The sequence below is a fragment of the Anopheles darlingi genome, chromosome 3, assembly GCF_943734745.1.
Source record: "Anopheles darlingi chromosome 3, idAnoDarlMG_H_01, whole genome shotgun sequence".
Classification (NCBI taxonomy): Eukaryota; Metazoa; Arthropoda; class Insecta; order Diptera; family Culicidae; genus Anopheles; species Anopheles darlingi.
Genome location: NC_064875.1, coordinates 59,404,542 through 59,422,041, shown reverse-complemented (window position 1 = coordinate 59,422,041; position 17,500 = coordinate 59,404,542). Strand labels below are relative to the sequence as shown.

General features: G+C 48.4%; 3 protein-coding genes across 5 annotated transcripts in view; 2 read left to right on the top strand and 1 right to left on the bottom strand.

The window, feature by feature from the left end:
- LOC125956665 (putative uncharacterized protein DDB_G0268364) overlaps positions 1-17,500 on the bottom strand; it is a 45,596-nt gene that overhangs the window by 886 nt on the left and 27,210 nt on the right. For all 3 annotated transcript variants that reach the window (XM_049688744.1, XM_049688746.1, XM_049688745.1), the window contains exon 6: positions 1-2,617. This exon is cut by the window's left edge and continues 886 nt beyond it. In XM_049688744.1, coding sequence (XP_049544701.1) covers positions 2,057-2,617 — 561 coding nt within the window. In that variant the 3' untranslated portion in view covers positions 1-2,056. The remainder of the gene's footprint in view (positions 2,618-17,500) is intronic.
- On the top strand, positions 5,388-7,185 carry LOC125956669 (uncharacterized). Its single transcript, XM_049688751.1, has 4 exons — positions 5,388-5,655; positions 5,760-5,851; positions 5,927-6,071; positions 6,167-7,185. Exons 1-4 carry the CDS (start codon positions 5,496-5,498, stop codon positions 6,295-6,297), a joined length of 528 nt encoding a protein of 175 aa, XP_049544708.1. The 5' UTR covers positions 5,388-5,495; the 3' UTR covers positions 6,298-7,185.
- LOC125956666 (uncharacterized) lies at positions 8,731-16,470 on the top strand. Its single transcript, XM_049688748.1, has 5 exons — positions 8,731-9,295; positions 10,475-10,566; positions 10,657-10,801; positions 10,944-11,485; positions 15,142-16,470. The coding sequence occupies exons 1-4, from the start codon at positions 9,136-9,138 to the stop codon at positions 11,165-11,167; spliced, it is 621 nt and encodes a 206-aa protein (XP_049544705.1). The 5' UTR covers positions 8,731-9,135; the 3' UTR covers positions 11,168-11,485; positions 15,142-16,470.

Sequence of the window (17,500 nt, the reverse complement as noted above, 5' to 3'; positions counted from 1 at the left end):
TATCAATCAACTTCTTCTTTACCAACTTTCTCGTCCTTTTCTCATTGTTCAGATCGCTTATTCGCCAGTATTCCATGTCGGATTGTTCTTATCGTATCTTTTGGCAACTCTCGACGACTACTACTTTCGTGGGTTGGGTGTGTGTGTGTGTGTGTATGTGTGTACGTTGTGGTGGGGAGTATTCAGGTGGTTACATTAATCCTGTCGGTTCGCCGCTTACTCGATCGGACCGCAGAGGTACCGCAGCCACGCCATTGCTGGAAATTATGCTAAAACTGTGCTACTCCTCTCCTAGCCGTACCATCCGCTGCCTTCGTGCCGACGTGGTTTTCTGTGGTTGTGGTGTACGTGTGTGATGTGATGGGATTTACGCTTACGTTTAGTGTGACTAGACCTTTAGAGTTTTCCTTCTGTTAGCGCTTCTCATTTGTATAATTTTTTACCTCTTCGCCTCATTCGCTTAATTGCTTTGTTTAATATAATAGAGCTTTTATTCATTCGCCATTGGCCGTTACCACGTTTCTGCTAAAATAATCCAAGTACGATCCGGCTTAAACTATGTACAGCTCATTGACGATCCTTTACCATGTGGAAACCATTCCCTCGACTCCTTCTAGGCTTCCCGACCTTCAGGTAAGGATACTCGTAGAGAATGGATGCATTTGTTTTAGCGGAAAAAACCGAAAATACACGAACACGTTGGGACACAATTCAACGAAAATATGAAACACTTCTTCTATTTCTTGGTTTCTTAAGTTCCCAGCTTACGATCTCTTTGCTGGCAGAATGGCGCTTCCTGACTCGTGTTCAATCAGCGTCAGATGGATCACTATGCACTAGATCCGTGTCGAAGCGTGACAAGTCCTTGCTTCTTGATCGCACTAGTAGACCGACGTCTATACATTGCGTGGTTTGTGTTGTATTAGAATATCATGTTCCCGCGCAGCTTTTCTTCGCCATTCAGCGTCTTCTACTGCCAGATGTATGTCTTCTTTTCTAAGAGCTCCTCAACATTCAGCCCGTGTTTGGTCTAACAGCTCTTTAAACTCAACCGTACACCTCGCGTGTTGGGCTTAGTGGTCTATTCTATACACCATTACAGTTCACCATTACATTTGGCCTAGGTTCATCCGCTTCCGTTTTCTGTCTATCAAGACACGAACTTAGGTTACGTGCTGGCTGCACTTTGGAAACCCGTACCAGTTACCAAAACACTATGCAGCGTTACATTAAAAAAGGGGAGCGAAAATCTATGAAAATAAAACGACTCTAGCCTACTTAACTGTTCACGGTTTCTTTACGTGAATGGCTCCCCCCCTTTTCTCAGTAGCCATAATGTCCACCCCGTGGTATTCCACAATTCTTTATTTACTTGAAGCCTTTGGCTTCGCCAGCGTCTTGTCCGCTCCTCGCCATCACTTCATTTTCTAAGTTTTCCATGGAATTTTCGATTCAGCGTCGACGTGTTTGTACAGCCAGGCGTATGAAGAACGAATACTAGAAGCTGCGGCAGGCGGAAGGCCAATGCGCATACCTATGGGATCATTATATCTGTGCCTGTGCCTTTGGCCATGTGGAGTATGGAGAGTTAAAGGTTGTTTTTTATACGATCCTTAAGAACCGCTTCTGATGGACTGATGGTTGATATGTTCATCCGGTCGTACTATTGGGGCCAGCGAGCGGATACCAAAGGGATGGCATGCTGGAGACACATTCTGTGGTTCGGCGGCGTTTGCAGTGCGCTGTGGTCGGGAGCTCGATTGTGCTTCACGCTGATATTGATGAACCGTTGGGCTTCGTGGGGAGGGGGATAGTTGTCGTTGGGATTGTTACGTTTCCTGTAAGCGTGAAACCAGGAATCATCGTGGATCGATTTGTTCTAGCAATCTTAAAAACAAAAGTGGCACCTAGAGAACTAGATAACAGGATGTACCAGGAGCGCGCAGCGAAAGTAGAAGAAAGCGACGCTTAACCACACCATTTCAGGTGGCCAATGGTGATGATGCTGGTGGTATTTGTGGTGCACGTGTGTGTGTGTTCACTACTTGTCTAGATATCACGAAAGTTCCTGCGAATACTGAGTCTCGAGCGTTGGGCGCCGAACCGTAGAGCGGGCCAGCACGGGACCCGGACCTGCCCGGAGTGGTCCGGTCGGGGGTCCGGCTGAACCTGCACCGGTCACCGTTGGTAGTGCAACCGGAGGGCCTGGGCTACCGTACGCCGAACCGTAGAGTTGGGCGCACGAGTCCTTGATGAGTTCCTGGGTTTCGCGCAGCTGACGCTGAACCTGTGGCGCCAACCGCTGCACGGCAATGGCGGGCGGGAAGCGGGGTTCACCGGAGAGTGAGAGCGAAGGAGCACTGGATAGCACTGCGTTAGCAGCAACGCTTGTCACTCCGGCCGATCCGGTCGTTCCGGTGCTACTAGTACCACCGCTGCCTGTACCACCACCACCACCACCCGTACTACCACCGCCGGCCGAAGCGACGGCCACCGAGGCAGAGGCAAGCGAAGCGGCCACCGATGACGAGACGTTCGAGATGCCGACCGATGGTAGCTGAGAGGATTGGAGTTGCGCGTGCAACTGTTGTTGTTGCTGCGATTGCTGCTGTTGTTGCTGGAATTGAATTTGTAGAGAGAAAGGAAGGGAGAAAGATTAGTCTGGTCCGAAGAAGTTGGAATGAAATTGTAAATGATTTTCTTCTGTGTGTCTCCGACACCTCTTCCGGAGCAAATCTTCATTGGTCCAAGTCCAAATGTGTACTAGATGCCTTTTCCCGTAACGATTATTTTCACCGATGATAAACAGCGCAGTCTACTATGGTTATGCTCTAATATTACGGAATAACGATAATATGGAATTTAATGGAAGGAAGAGATCAGCTATCGCTGCTTCATTATGAGAGAGTTTTTCTGTCTAAATGGATGGCACCACCAGGGTCCTAATGACTTAATGTGAAGGGACGGTACTCTTCAACACATGAAACTTAATTTAAAATGGTTATTCAACCTACATATATACTGAGGAGTTTAAAAATTTGTGCACGTTGTCATGTTTTAATGCTAGCGCCTGTCTGAACCCAACAGCCAAGTCTAATGCCGACCCACTCCATACCATCGCCATTCGTAGGAGATTCAATGTTTTATGAATAATCCTTCGCTGTATGCTGGCAGCCGCAGGTCGACAAGTCGAGGATTTTATTTCCCTTTTTTGGTTTTCGAGCTTTCCAAACTAGAGGGGATGGCAATTTACAACCTAGGAGAAGGAAAATAACAACAAAAAATGCAGAGCGAATACCCCTGGCGCGACTCCTACGCCGCTTTGGGAGCGAGCAGGTAGCTTCAGACTGTCTCCAGGAACGACACGAGCCTACCGCGAGCTTATGTGGAATTGAGTGACGATGAGAGGAAGGTTGTTTTGGGATAAATAAGGATGAAGAAAAAAAAAACGAAACGAAAATCCGATCCGGATCCAGCAAATGGGAAAAAACCATCTCCATTGAGAACAACGGCAGTAGGCAGGTCGGCTCTGTGGCTTCTCCTTCGTGAACATCTGCTCTGGCAGTCAAGGTTGATCACGTACATTCCTTTCGTGACGGCATGTGTGTACCACCCGTGGATGGTCCCGAAAGTGAGTCCTTGATCTCTCTTCCGTTTGTGCCCAGAGGGAGACTCGGAGAGGGAGCGAACGAGCCAATGATTACTTTATGACCGGCTCGTCCTGAGCCCTCTGTGTGCTCTCATTCGCTTACCCTAGCAGCACGGGCCCGGGGTTTCCCACAACTAGACCGACGACGACCATTCATCTCGGTTTGTGATCCCTTTTTTGCCCAGCATCTTCGTCGGTCTGTTTGGCGTCTGGCAGGTGGTTCGCCACGATCCTTTGCTCCGGGATGCCAGGACGTTCAGTCAACTCCCGACCATCGCTTGTACATCATAGTGTAGCCAAGTGCGAACGAGCGAACGATGAGTCTCTGTGCCAACATCAAGTTCCACGGTTACTTGATCGTCGTGTTTTCCACGCTGCTCACCACGACGATCCTTGTTAGCTCGGCGATACTGAAACTAGTTTATCATAGTACCCGGGATACCGGCGGTATACCGGAGGACCGTAAGTAATCGCAGTGTTATCAGTGTATTGCGTATAAATTCCTAACTGTTTGATTTCCACTGCTATTTCTTTCGATCTCTCGCAAGCAGTGCAGGATTTAATTGATTACGGGTGGCTTGACTTTGCCGGAGACAGCGTGCAGCTCGTTTCGATCGGTGTGCTCTTCTATGGCATTCGGAAGGTACGATTGAGGAGCAAGATCCAGCGCCCGTGTTGCTGCAAGCCCTACTTACAACCATTGGGTGCATCTTTCTTCCGCAGGAGAATCGCTTCTGCCTCATCCCGTTTCTACTGTCGATCGTATTCGACTGGGTGGCGTATGTAGTGGCCCACACGCGCAACTCCACGACACTGCCCTATCAGGTCTGGCTCGTTACAACCGGTAAGTGTCTCCTTGCTGCCATTTTTGGCCACCCCGCTTGCGCTAACATTCATTTTCTTCTACTCTATCCGTGCAGTCCTGTTTTTCTACGTGTTCGTTACACTGATCGGGCTGTATAAGCTGTTCCAAATCAAGGCAAAAGAAGGATTGGCCAACCGATCAGAGGAGGAATTCAACAAAACCTTCTGCCTCTAGGTGCGCCGCCTTCGATCGATGAGTTAGGTTATGGTTATGGTTTAGTGATACTGGCGTGACGCCTGGTGATAAGCGGTATGCTGAGCGGTGAGCTGTAAATTTTCCATTCATCATGCGAGTGATGCAGAGAATAATCCTTCAGCACCATCCACTGAGCATAGTGTGGAATGTACGGTGTCGAACGATTGGTCGACACAAAAAAGCCAATTAGCAAGGAGCTTCGACGTCGAGGTACGTCTTCTTCTGCTCCTTTGATTTCCTCCCTGCGATGATAATGGCAAATATAGAGAGACGTTTCGTTAGTGTTCATTGTGGCTAGTGTTGATTAGTTATTTTGTGATTTTTGCTGCCGAATAGGAATGGTCAGGGCATAGAAAGATTATGCTGAAACTGGCCCCAGTTAGCCGAATAGCGATCGAGCAGACGTTTTTTTTTTGTTGAGACGACTATCTCCTTCCACACACAGTCAGACGCTACGGTTCGCTTCCTGACCGGAGCCAGCTCCGGTTTTAATAATTTCCTCACGAGACCAAACGAAACAAAACAAATATGCAACGACAATCTACAATTTTTTTTCACTTTTGCTTCATCGCTGATAAGGATAAGGCATTGGGTGATGCCTGATCGCTAGTCGGTAGACCCGGTTAGCTCGATCGCGTTGGTCAGATTCTTGGCGTGTTCCAATCCGATTGGATCGAATTCGATGCTCAGCATCCGAGAGGAGTTAAAGTGAAATCGCGTTAGCCGTTACAGTGCGTTCGGTAAATTCCTTTCCTTCCTGGATAACTCCTGCATAGTACAGTGGCGATGGGCACAAAACGATCAACGCCATGCGGTTGGCTGTACAGTCCCCGGTTTCACGGTGTGATAGTTGGATTGCTGGCCCTTGCCAACAGCCTTTCCGCGATGGCCGCCTCGGTTTACTTGCGGGTGCACTTTGACGATATTCGGAATGTTCCGGAACAGCGTAAGTGTCGAAGCGGCCTGGATCAAAGCATGGGCCTCCTCCCGGCCGGTCGGTACGTTTGGTTTTCTAATCTCATGTTGTCATGACGTCCTGCTCTTCGTCAGTGTCACTGTACTATCGGTACGCCACAATCGATGTTCTCTTCGTCGTGATTGTGCTGCTGGTCGTCGGCACGTACTTCATCGGGATTGGCAAGGTAAGGGGCGTGTGGTGTGGGAAGGGGCACTAATACCAAGCGACTCGAGGATTGACTGAACGAGGATGGTTCCAGGTGAACGAGTACTACATCATCCCGTTCGGAATACTGCTGATGCTCGATTCGATGGGCTACGTTGCCACGGAGATGGCTACCACGATGAGCAGCGATACGCCGGAATTGTTCCGCGGTAAAGCCTTGTCTACGCTGCTAGAGCTCGGTATGTACTGAAAGCTGTATTGGTAGTTTGCCCGAAGCTGAATAATCCACTCTGTATGACTATTTTCAATATTTTACTTCTTTTTTTTGGGACAGCTATCTTCGGCTACATGTTTGTGACAGTATTCGTGCTGTTCCGGGCACTGCAACGGGAACGGCGTATGAACGAGGAGCGTCTTAGAGGCTACCGGAGCTTAAGCAGCAGCACGGAGCACATCGAAATGTGATACCAGACGCAGCGGAACAAGACAGCATTCATTATAATATTTTACAAAACGTGTACCACAGTACAACTTCCGCTGCCAAATTGACTCTAGTATTTATCCTGCTGCTGTTACCGGATCGAACTCCGTAGTTTGAACACGCAGTTCGTGAAAAGTCATAAAGAGAAATCTTAAGTTGGTATAGAAAATAGATGCCTTAAAGCTATGTGGAGGTGACCACTGAAAGTGTATCGCTTTCTAAATTAAGTAAATGATGATATCCCATTCGCGATCCACGTAGATGCAGCAATTTCATAGGAGACACCAAATGAATCTTATAAAAACCAGCGTTAATTGATGCAACACCGAAAAGGCTGTTAACGGTCTCCATGTAAATCTCTATGGTGTTTTTAACCCATAATCAACCTGTCGGTCCTCCGGTATGAAATCCAAGAAATAGAAACAACCATTACATAGCAAAAATGAAATGGTTTGCGAAGTAAGTATTATGTGAAACACGGATCTTTCAAATTCATTCTAGACCCGATTAAAATTACCAACCAAATGGTTTGGCAACACCCTTCTCCTATCTTCATCATGTTCCAAATATGCGATACAATAATTCGTGATCATACTTCTCCGGGAACCTGGACTTCCCAGCCCGAATCATTGACAAGCCAACCACATTATCAGTTGAGGTCCTGATAGGCGGCGTTCGATGCAGAAAACACTCGCCAGGCGGAGTACGAGAAGTTTGCATGAAATTCTTCCAGGGCTGCAGTGTGCCGCGAGCCTCCGTTTAGAGCAGTTCAATTCACAGTCCAGACCTTAGCGCCCCGTTTGAAGTTTTGTTTCGTGCATTAGAATCATGGCACAGGAAGTTCTCTTAGTTTTTTCGAAAACCCTCCGCAGAGAAGGAACCATCGTCGCAGCGATCTTGGGGATTAGTGTAGCGATTTTGATAATATATGGAATTGACTTAAGATTTTCTTTTTATCGCTATCATCAACATGTTTCTATGCCTATGCTCACCACCGTGTCGTTATATTTCTTGTTCAATGGCATAGTATTGTTGTACTTTTCTATCTTCTATTGGATCGGTTTTGCGAAGGTAAATCAGCGCATAGTTTGCTCGTAGCTGTTGGGGAACTTTGTTGAAGAGGATGCGGTTCATTAGCTGTTTTACTATATTTCTCCCACAGCGCATAAGATGGTGCCTGACGGTGTTTCTCGTATATTTTTATTTGAACACGCCAATTCCCATCATATTGCTCTCAGTGGCTTGTGTTCGCTTCAACATTTACGGTATTTTATTCGCTATATTAACAGCAGGTAAGTATTATATCATCTCCAACGTTTAGCAAAATTGTGCTTTAGTTAAGTGCCTTTCATTAATTTTTTTGCAAAGGAATCCAAACGTACATGCTTCGCATCACCCACCTGTTGCGGTCGTCCATCCGCCCTAGCTATAAGGACTTGCCTCTTGCCGAACTTACACAGCAACCGGTTCGCTTGAATAGCAATGAGTTGCATACTATCGCATCAAATCAACAAAGTGTTTATCTGTAGCTTGCGGTATGTGAAAAATCTCTCGCGTGATACAAATAATGCCCCAAATGAATAAATAATGAATGAAACAGTACAACCGTGGAGGCTATTTAGAATTATGAATTTATAGAAATTGACGAGAAACTTAATTGAGTGATTATGAAGTAAAACGTGTAAAATCGATCTGTAACATGTAAAGTCGATGGGACTTGATACTAGAACAGTAATAAAACGATTCAATGCGTATTGAATTGTTGATTAAAAGATCATCATTCAATCATTCATCGCAAACTAGCCAAATAAAACCACCTTACTCTATCTTCATGATGTCCCAAAGATGCATCGCAATAGTACATGGTTGTACTTCTCCGAGCCCGAATAATCAAAACGAGAATTAATCCCGGTGCTGGTAAAAATACTGTAGATGTGAATAGCTTGTAGCTGATCGCTTAAACCACACCAACTGTTAAACGACTGAAACAGTTGCAAACAAACTTAACCAGAATGTTTTTTAGAGCTTAAGAAACTCAAAATAAATGTATAACATAAGAACAGGAGGAAGGAAAGACCGGAAAAGATAAACAAGGTGTTTTGCGTTTCTTTTTTTTTCCAAACCTAACGCGATCGCGAAAGATGGTTCACAACCAGATGAAACAGATGGAAAAGGGTTCTCATCGTGGTTCGCGTTGCGTGAGCGGCACTCTGGCTCACTTCGGAGCCGCTGATGAGAGTCGCGATCCCGCGAGGTGGCCCGCGCCCAGCCTTCGGCCTAAGTTGGTAGTGGTATACCCAACCATCGTCGTACCGTCGTCGGTTGATCAGTGGTGGTGGTGATGGTGGTGATGGATCCAAACCATTATGAGGGAGGTGGGGGACACACCATTCCAAACCCATACGCACTCTGCCAACACAGCTTGGAGGCGGTGAGCTTGCGTCTCGCTGTTAGTCGGTCAGTCGGTTGATCAACGATCGTGCGACGTCCCCCTCTGAGAGGTGGTGTCCAAGGGAACGCATTCGTTTGGAGCTGCGATTTGCTGCTGAACAACAGCTAGAACGTCGGCCACGGGAACTGACTGCTCGATGACCATTCTCCATTCGCCCAGTGGTTGCATTTTATCCGAATCCGAGGCGCTAGACAGTGTATTTGCAAAGGTGAATCTTGTCGTGAATCGTTTGTGATTGTTGCAGTGCGCAAATGAGGCCACGAGCGCGATCGTGCCAGTGCCATCTGAAAGCGTGCCAGCAGCAGTGAGGAAGCAGAAGTTTTGGAAATCGAGTTGAGCGTACGCTAGTGACATTCCTTCAACCATCATCATGCTGGAATCGATGATCATGAACCGAATCTTTCGGTACTTTATGAAGTTCCACGGCTACTTCATCGGCTTCTGTACGATCTTCTTCGCGTCCGTGATCATCGTGGGCTCGTTCATGGGCCGGGGCGTACGCGACGAACCGATGTTCGTGGAGGAAGAGTGTAAGTGTCTAGGCAAAGGGGGATACTAAGGGAGGGGCGGGGGCTCCAGTCCGCCGTCCAGTGTGTAGCCGAGCGTGGAATTACGAGCGTTTGGATCACGGAACGGTAATGGAGGAACACATGTATCCGCCGACAACGACGACGATGACGACGAACAAGACGAACAAGACGAAGCTGTGCAGAGATCTTCATCGTTTCAAGATCCGTTGCGTCGCGAGAACACTACGCGCGTAGTGCGAGAGCGACACAAGCGTTCGCGGGCCCTGTATTTGGTCAGCTGGCGCACGGCAGGCAACCCGTTGGTTTGGCCCGTTTGTATGGTTTTGCTTTTGTTATCGTGCGCGGCACACCATTTGGCTGCGAAACGGAAATGGACATATAATGCAACCGCGCGCCAGCCAAAGCTCGTGACCTGAGCTCACCGGCGCGCACAATTTCCGCGGATGTTCCATTTAGTTTTTACCGTTTTGCTCGCCGTTTTTTCGGGGGCCACAGTGGGGCCTAATACCCTTGTTTACATCCGGTTGCTGGTCCGATGCGAATGGTCCGATTCGCGGATCAGCAATTTTGAAGTAATCGCTTTGAATTAACAATGGCAGTGGTAATCGTAATAATCATTCAGCAAATGATCGCAGAAAGAGTGAGATACTGAAGGTGGTGGTGACTTATTCGTTCGCAAGTAGTACTTACAAAGGGCAAGTAGTACTTACAAGTAATGTATCAAAAGGGAGCCCTTGAGTCCCTTGAGAAGCTGTGTTAAAATCTAAAATTTTGTTGATAAACGTCACCGCCTCCTCTGATGGGATCTTAAGGATTATCATGGTATAGTTTAGCGTGACACAAATTTATCTCTGTTGCTCCTCAAATATCAAGTCAAAACCATAGCTACGCCTATGCTCTTGGCACTGGTGGTTTGTCTGCGTGTTGATCTAATTAGCACATTTGCAGACACCATGTCAGTAATCCCCATTTCCCTTCCTTTGGGCGAGATGATCGTTGTATGCCGGACATACCGGCCCTACGGCGCAATCCACTGCTGCTAATGGGAGTGGACTGGAAGGGAAATCCCATCGCTTAGTCGACACCAAATGACCAACAAAGAGACCAAGCTTCGATGATGATGAGTTTTCCTTTTTTTAAATTTTTCTTCCTCGGTTCACCTCCCGACTACGACGTCAGTTGAGCCGGTGCAAAGGTTTCCCGTACTCATCCAGCTCGAGTCGGCCCTATGGCTGTGCGCTTCGGTCTTGCTGGTGATCGGTCTGTACCGGGTAAGTCTGGCAGGCGCATTCCCGGAACTAACTAACAAACGAAGTGTGATAACAAAACATGATCCATCATCTTTCGATCGTTCGTTGCAGGAAAACAAAAACTTTCTCAGCCCCTTCCTGGCGCTTTTCATCGTGGATGGTGTGGTCGTGGTCGTGCAGGAAACGGTTAATCTCTGCACCGGGCGATCGTCGGAGCTGGCCATGATCGATACCCGCCAGCTGGTCATTATGCTGCGTACGTATACCTGCTCCAAGGTCACCAAGCCACCTGGGTGGTGGTGATGGTGGTGGTGATCATCCCTGTGTGTCCAGCGCTTTCCCCTTACTTTCTCCATATCCATCTTTCTTCTTTTCTCGCTCTCGGCTTCCAACGGCAGTGGCCAACGTGTACGTTCTCGTGAGTTTGATCGTGTTGTACCGAATGTTTGGCAAAGGTGCACCGCCGGTCGCGCAGAACAACTTCGTGCGCTTCGACAATGAGCAGGACGTGGAAACGGGGACTGCCCCCGTGACATTGCCGTCGGCACCATCGCTTCACGCCAACGGTTCGCTACATTCGCCGGCCTCTGTCACTCCAGCGACAACGAACCACACAATCTAACATGGGCGTGCACGTGGTGTCCACGGACCAAATGAAGAAGACAATGCTAGTGAAAGTGTTAGTGTACATAGTCGTGTTTAAGGATTGTGAGCGGGAGTGAGGGGGAAAGACTTGGATTACTTTTCGGGCGAGGAGGATCTCTTTAAAATGGTGAACGAGGTGCGGAGCAAAGCCATCGTGTGGAGTGCTGTCAGTGTCGGTAGGTGTGCGAATGCGGAGTGGATCAACGTCAACAAGCACGAAACGCGAAGAAGGCCATCAGCAGCGCGTACCGAAAATGGCAGATGAACTCCCAAACTCCCCAAACGACCGAGTTGCGTAAGTCACTACCGAGTACATGTCTAATATCGGGCCCGGCCAGAGTGTTTCCAGACAATACCATTTCCCCTTGGCATACATTTGCATACGCGCGCGCGAGGATGTATGTGCACAATAGTGGTGACACTTGATGGACTTGGCAGAAACGCGCACATTCCACGATATTCTGCACGAATTCCTTTCCATCCATTCAGCCGGTTAAAGGTGTCAAAACAGCGGTGTTCGGGGGATGGTCCGGGGGATGTGCTCTCTGTGTGCTGTCCGGAATCAATCATAGCCCCATACTAAGCCTCCATTATGTGAACATTATGCTGCTCCTTCGATGTGCCTTAAAATGTTCAGAGAAGGTGCGGCTGCTGTTGCCACTGCTACTGGGCATAGTCATGGCACAGCTGATGGATTGATGAGCCGTGGATGAGGTGAAATCTGGGGTTTCACGCAACCTATCGCCGTACGCCATCTTTGCGGTTTAATGAATACATTTAACGTGCAAAAAGCAAGCCCGCCCGCAGGCCAGCATTACGAGTTCATAGAAATCCATGACCGATCTTGGGTGGTAATGGATTGGTTTCATCCTTTCGAAAGGCGAATCTGCCACAGGTTGCCGTGGACATACCTCGCTTCCCCTTGCTACAGCTCGCATGATGATTTGAAGATTACGAGAAAAAAAAACATTTTCTATAAATGTTCTCTTTTTACCATAAACTAACTTTCTAAGTTGGAAAAACGTTTTGTGGCATTGGGTAGGCGGTCCCAAGTAGGCCGTAGGCGTTTTGTTACTCTTCTAACCTCAACTTTAGCCATACTTCACAATCTTTGAAACAGATGATCACAAAATCCATCTCTTTTTCTATTTAATTTAATAGTCGATTGACGCAATTGTGTAATTTTGACTCCTCCCTTTAACGCCTACCGGACGAGGGGCACACAAACATTATAAAAAACCTTTTCACTTCCTTTTTGCTTTAAACATATGTGAACATTTTTATTGTGTACACCAAATAGCTCCCACTTTTGATTGGTGTACTTACCCTAGGGAGGCGCATGGCCCCTACCCTAACCCCACCGGACTTTTCGGATTCTCTAAGCTACCGTCAACTCTTGTCGTACTATTTCCTAGAACGGTTTGTTGATGGTTGATTGGTACGGAGGTCGAAGGTTGCGATGTGAGGCCTCCTGGGATATCTAAAAAATGGGTTTCGAGATTTGCGGCTATTTGTTACCGCCGACTATGAACCGGTCAAACGTCAAAATGGATTCACTATTTCATGCAAATAGCTCGAACCGCCTTTTTATATTCCGACTGGCAACGCACCGTAATTCCAGGTGGAATGGCCTTTTTTATGAGGAGCCTTTTTCTACCAAAATCAGCAAATTTTGAATTACTTTTGAACTTCACTTGGAATTGGGTTTCTTGAAGTTATGATAGTGATGTAGAGATACTGCAACCCATGTTGCATTAGCTAAGCTATCATTCTGAGTTTCTTATCTCAAGATACGATTATTCATTTATGGAAGTATTGATACTGGAGGTACTGCAGCTTATTAGGGTTGTAAGCCGAAGAGATTATCAGAATTTTTTAACAACGGACAGCAATTGGAATATAATGATTGCCGGGACTTTACTGTACTATTGGTACATTATGCATACTACAAACAGGAAAGAAAAATATGTGACACCACAATATGAGCTCGAGCGATTTAGGCGGATGGCGCTTTTAAATGGCGCTCGAGGCGGAAGTAAATAGGTCCGCGGTCGCGGCCAGCGTGGCATTCCATTACAAAGCTAACTTTCCCACCGAAAAACGTACAAGGCAGCATCCGTAGAAGCGCTCATTGCATGCATTACATGCGTTTGGCCTAGGGGCCGCACACGCCATCATCGATGGTTGCGTGCGAGATAGGGATAGGCTCAGGGCACGTCCCGCCCTACCCGATTCCGTTGTCAGATGATGGGCACGCCTGGTTTCGCTCTACCAAGACATTAGATTCGTTTCTAAATTGTAATTACTGAGCACCATTTCATTGTGAGCGACCAGCCAGTCAGTCAGTAAACCCTAGGGCTGTTCGAGAGCTAGAGGGGGCTCCATCGCACTACAGCAGTGGGGCCGGTGTTTGTGTCAACTCGAGCGTTGGTTGGGGATTTTTACTTTGCGGTTACCATCGCCTGTTCCTGAGTCCTGCTATGTACTGCGTACAGCGCTGCTGTCACCTGACAACAGCAACGACAGTAACGTCACGGAAATGGAACCATTTTCGGATGGTACGCACCACCGTGTGGCGCCATTGACCGCAAACGCGGGCGATTGCGGGTGTCGCAAGACGGCAGGCAGGGCGTGTGTATGGTACCAGAGATTACACAAACGTTCCATGTGGCTGCGCTCATGAACTTGCGCTTGTAAGCCCGAGCACCAGCGGCCACTAGACTCACCAAGGCCTTTGTGTAAGAGGTTGCTACCGATTTCTTCATGGCGCATGTAACGATCCACTGCTGCTCCTGCTGCTGCTGCTGCTGCTGCTGCTGCTGCTGCTGCTGCTACTGCTGCTGCTGCTGCGGGGCATGGCCTCTGCTGTGGACTTGAAACGAAGCGGATCGGATCGACCCAGGAACTTTGGTTTTACGGAGTTTCCGTCGAAAAGTAATTGCATGTTTTGTGCTTTACTTTTTGGATTTTTTGCGAATGATTGTTGAAGAACAAACCATTAGGTGAAAAGCAGGGTCGTAGCGGTCAAGCTACTTTCGCTGGTCCCACCCAAAACCAGGTATCACAAACGCATACATTGTGTTTTTTTTTCTGAAATCATTCCGTCTTACAGTGCCTTTCGTAATCCAGAAGCAGCAATTAGTAACGCTAGAAAGACGCCTCCGTTTATCAAAACAATCTTCTTATCATCATGCATGTATGTAACAGATGACGGTAAGCCCTGGAAAACGTCGCCATTTGCGGACAGTCTAGTCTGTTTGCTGTGAGTGCGACAGTGCAGCGCGACAATTGGATGATTCTCATTAACAAAACATGTTTACTAAAACGCTGCTGCGCGACCGTCTGACTGTCTCCTCGACAATGATTCTTATCAGTGTATCTTCGAAAAGTAGACGAGATCCTCGGTGTTCCTAGCTTATCAGCTGCGGTGCAGTCGAGCGTCTCGTGCTCACGCGGTTCGGTCACGGTGGTGATAAATATATGCACCAGACATTGGTTTCGGTTGATTACAGTACGAGCGAGCGAGCTGTGCCTAAGCATAAATGCGGTGGCCAACGTTCGGGCGGAGAGCCTCGGAGGGAGAGACCGGGTTGATAATACGTCACGCCGTGCCGTTCGCTCATCAGTGGAAGGATTAATGAACTGCTTTAAATCATCGCTAGGCAACGCCTGGTTACGCAGGTTGCGGCAAACGGTGAGCGCGGTATCACATTATCACAAAAGCAAACGGTGTTCGTGAAGAGGGATTGACTCATGGATTGATGTGGACTGTGGACCGTTCAGTTGGTTCCGCTTCACGTTCACACCAATCAATACGAACGAACGAAACGTCGTCGATGGTTCGTGGACGTCGGTGGAACAAGATATTGATGGAAGCTGAATTGAGGCACCGAAATCGATTCCGTTCCAATGCTAAACACTTATCTTACACTCCGCTTTTTCTCTTTTTAGGTGCCTCAATATGCGAAGCAGCAAACAAGAGGAGCATAACCACCACCACCACCACGTCGAGACCCTCAGAGAAAGCGACACTCACGTGGCGCATCCGACAATTGGTCAATTAGTGGAGCGCAAGATCATTGCCATAACGGACCATACCGGCGTCAACGGCGTTATTGGTAGCGCGATTGGGCCTTGGCGTGGTGATCCGATCCGAACGCGATCGCGCACTTATGATGAGCTGATGAGCCCTGGAAGCGATCAGTGCACCACGATGTGGAACCACGATGATCCTTTCAAAGCTTCCCATTTGCTACTCCCCTCAGTGACACCAATACGCGCAAAAGAGAGCGTGCGTGTCCACTACGTCCAAGTGTTTTCCCTCGGGGAAAGGGGGTTTATTTTGTTTTTTATATATTTTAGCTACCAAATAGCGCAGTAAAGCGGTGTACAGTGCAGGGTGGGTGGAGGCCCCCCTTTGGCATTGTCAGGCCAGTACGAATATGTTCTATTTTTAAGTGTAACCGGCACCGGCGGTACGGTGGAGTACACGCGAGTGAAACGCGAGTAGCGTCGCGCCGTAGCACTAAACGGTCAGCCGTGTGGCCAGGCCATGGCCTCGGCGCCACCGTATGGGGCCAGATCGCGTTACAATGCGTCCCCGTCGTCATCCCATCCACTGCAACCGAATCTCAATTGCGGCAGCAGCAGTGCTACACCGCAGCATTCACTTAACCCGCTACAGGCAGCTCAGCAGCAGCTGGAGCAGGAGCAGCAGCAGCAGCAGCTTCCTTCAATTGTACTGGCTAGGCCACGGAAGCATAATTTGGCAGGATAAAAAGGAACTAGAGATAGGATAGATGATACATGTATGATTAGTGTCAGCCTTACAGAGAGAGGGGGGTACCGTTTGGTGTTAAAGTGTGGCGGCCAAACGCTCTTCCCGGTTTTACGATTGCGACCAAAAACAACGAGAGCATCGGCATCCGGTTGCCGCCACCGCCACCAGGTCATTAGTAATGTTGCCAACGCCAAAGCAAACAAATAAACACATTTTTAACCCAGGTGTAGCCCAAGGTGAAATCCCGCGTGGAGGCGCGCGATGGTGCGGCGGCTGCTGTGGACCACAGTTGGTGGTTATGTTGTTGTATATCTAGAGCGGCAATGTATAGCGACAATAAAGAAAGATTTACATCCCATCCCAAGCAAATGGCGCCCAGTGTACCAACCGAAATCGAACCGAACCTTTCTTCTTTTGCTTTTGTTTTTCTCTCGCTCGTTGTATATTGGTTGCGCTGGAAGTTCCCAGCAATGGATTGCGCAATCGGGCCCCATCGGTTCTAGCCACGGCAGAGGGCACCACAGATCGAAACGTATTTAGATGCCATCGGAAGCCATCACCACCTATAAGGGGTGCCCCCCGCCGGAGCCTAGAAAATAGGAAACTCACGATCGGTCGGCATTAGTGTTGTGCGTGCGCGTGTGGCCTCTAGCGCTCTCGTGGGCATCCCATTTGCATAAACGCTTTCAGAGAGGAAACAATGCATCGGACGGCTCACAAAGGCGAATGCAAAGTGAAAGCTCTTTAGAGGTTAGATCAAACGATCGTAGGGCGATCGTTTTGTGGGGCGTGCCGTTTCGTTTCAATTCTATGGCGAACCGTTATGTTTAGTGCATGGTCGTTGTCTTCTTATCAATAAAGCCATAGAACGGATGGGACGGTCAGCACTGGCACGACGCAAAACAGCGGTTGGCGTCTTTACTTCTACACGGTTTGAAGAAAAGGTGCGGCAGTAGTGGTGGTGGTGGTGGTGCAAGACACAGTTCCCACGCGCATTGTGTGTGTTGGGTGGTGGGCGCTGCGCTGAGCATGAACTGGACACTACACCATCATCTCGGAACTGAGAGCTGCGACTTTGGAAAATAAAAACATTTTTTTGCTCGACGACCGCTCTGAAACGGAACCGGCCACACCGGGGGCAACCGTGGCCTCCAATTAGCTATGGGGTCTCTGGGGGGGAAGTGGAGACCGCAGGCCTGTTGTGGACTGAATGTGGACTAGGCCGCGAGCAGTTTCGCCACTTCCTGATGCAATCGATACCGGCCGGACGGTGCCGAGGGAGAACAAACAACTGCTGGTGTGGTGTTGCCGCTGTTCTATGCTGGTGCAACCGAGAGACAGCCAGCAAGAGCTGAAACCTATTACTTATTCAAATGTGCGACTCGCCGGAGGGGGGGGGAAATGGTGAGCAGTTCTTTCATCAAACGGAGCGTCCGTTGTTAAACTTCTTCGTGGCTTCGGCTTCCAACACCTTTTATTTCGAGCTTCACATCGCAGGAGTATGCTACTGCTGGAGAAGGGAATTCGACT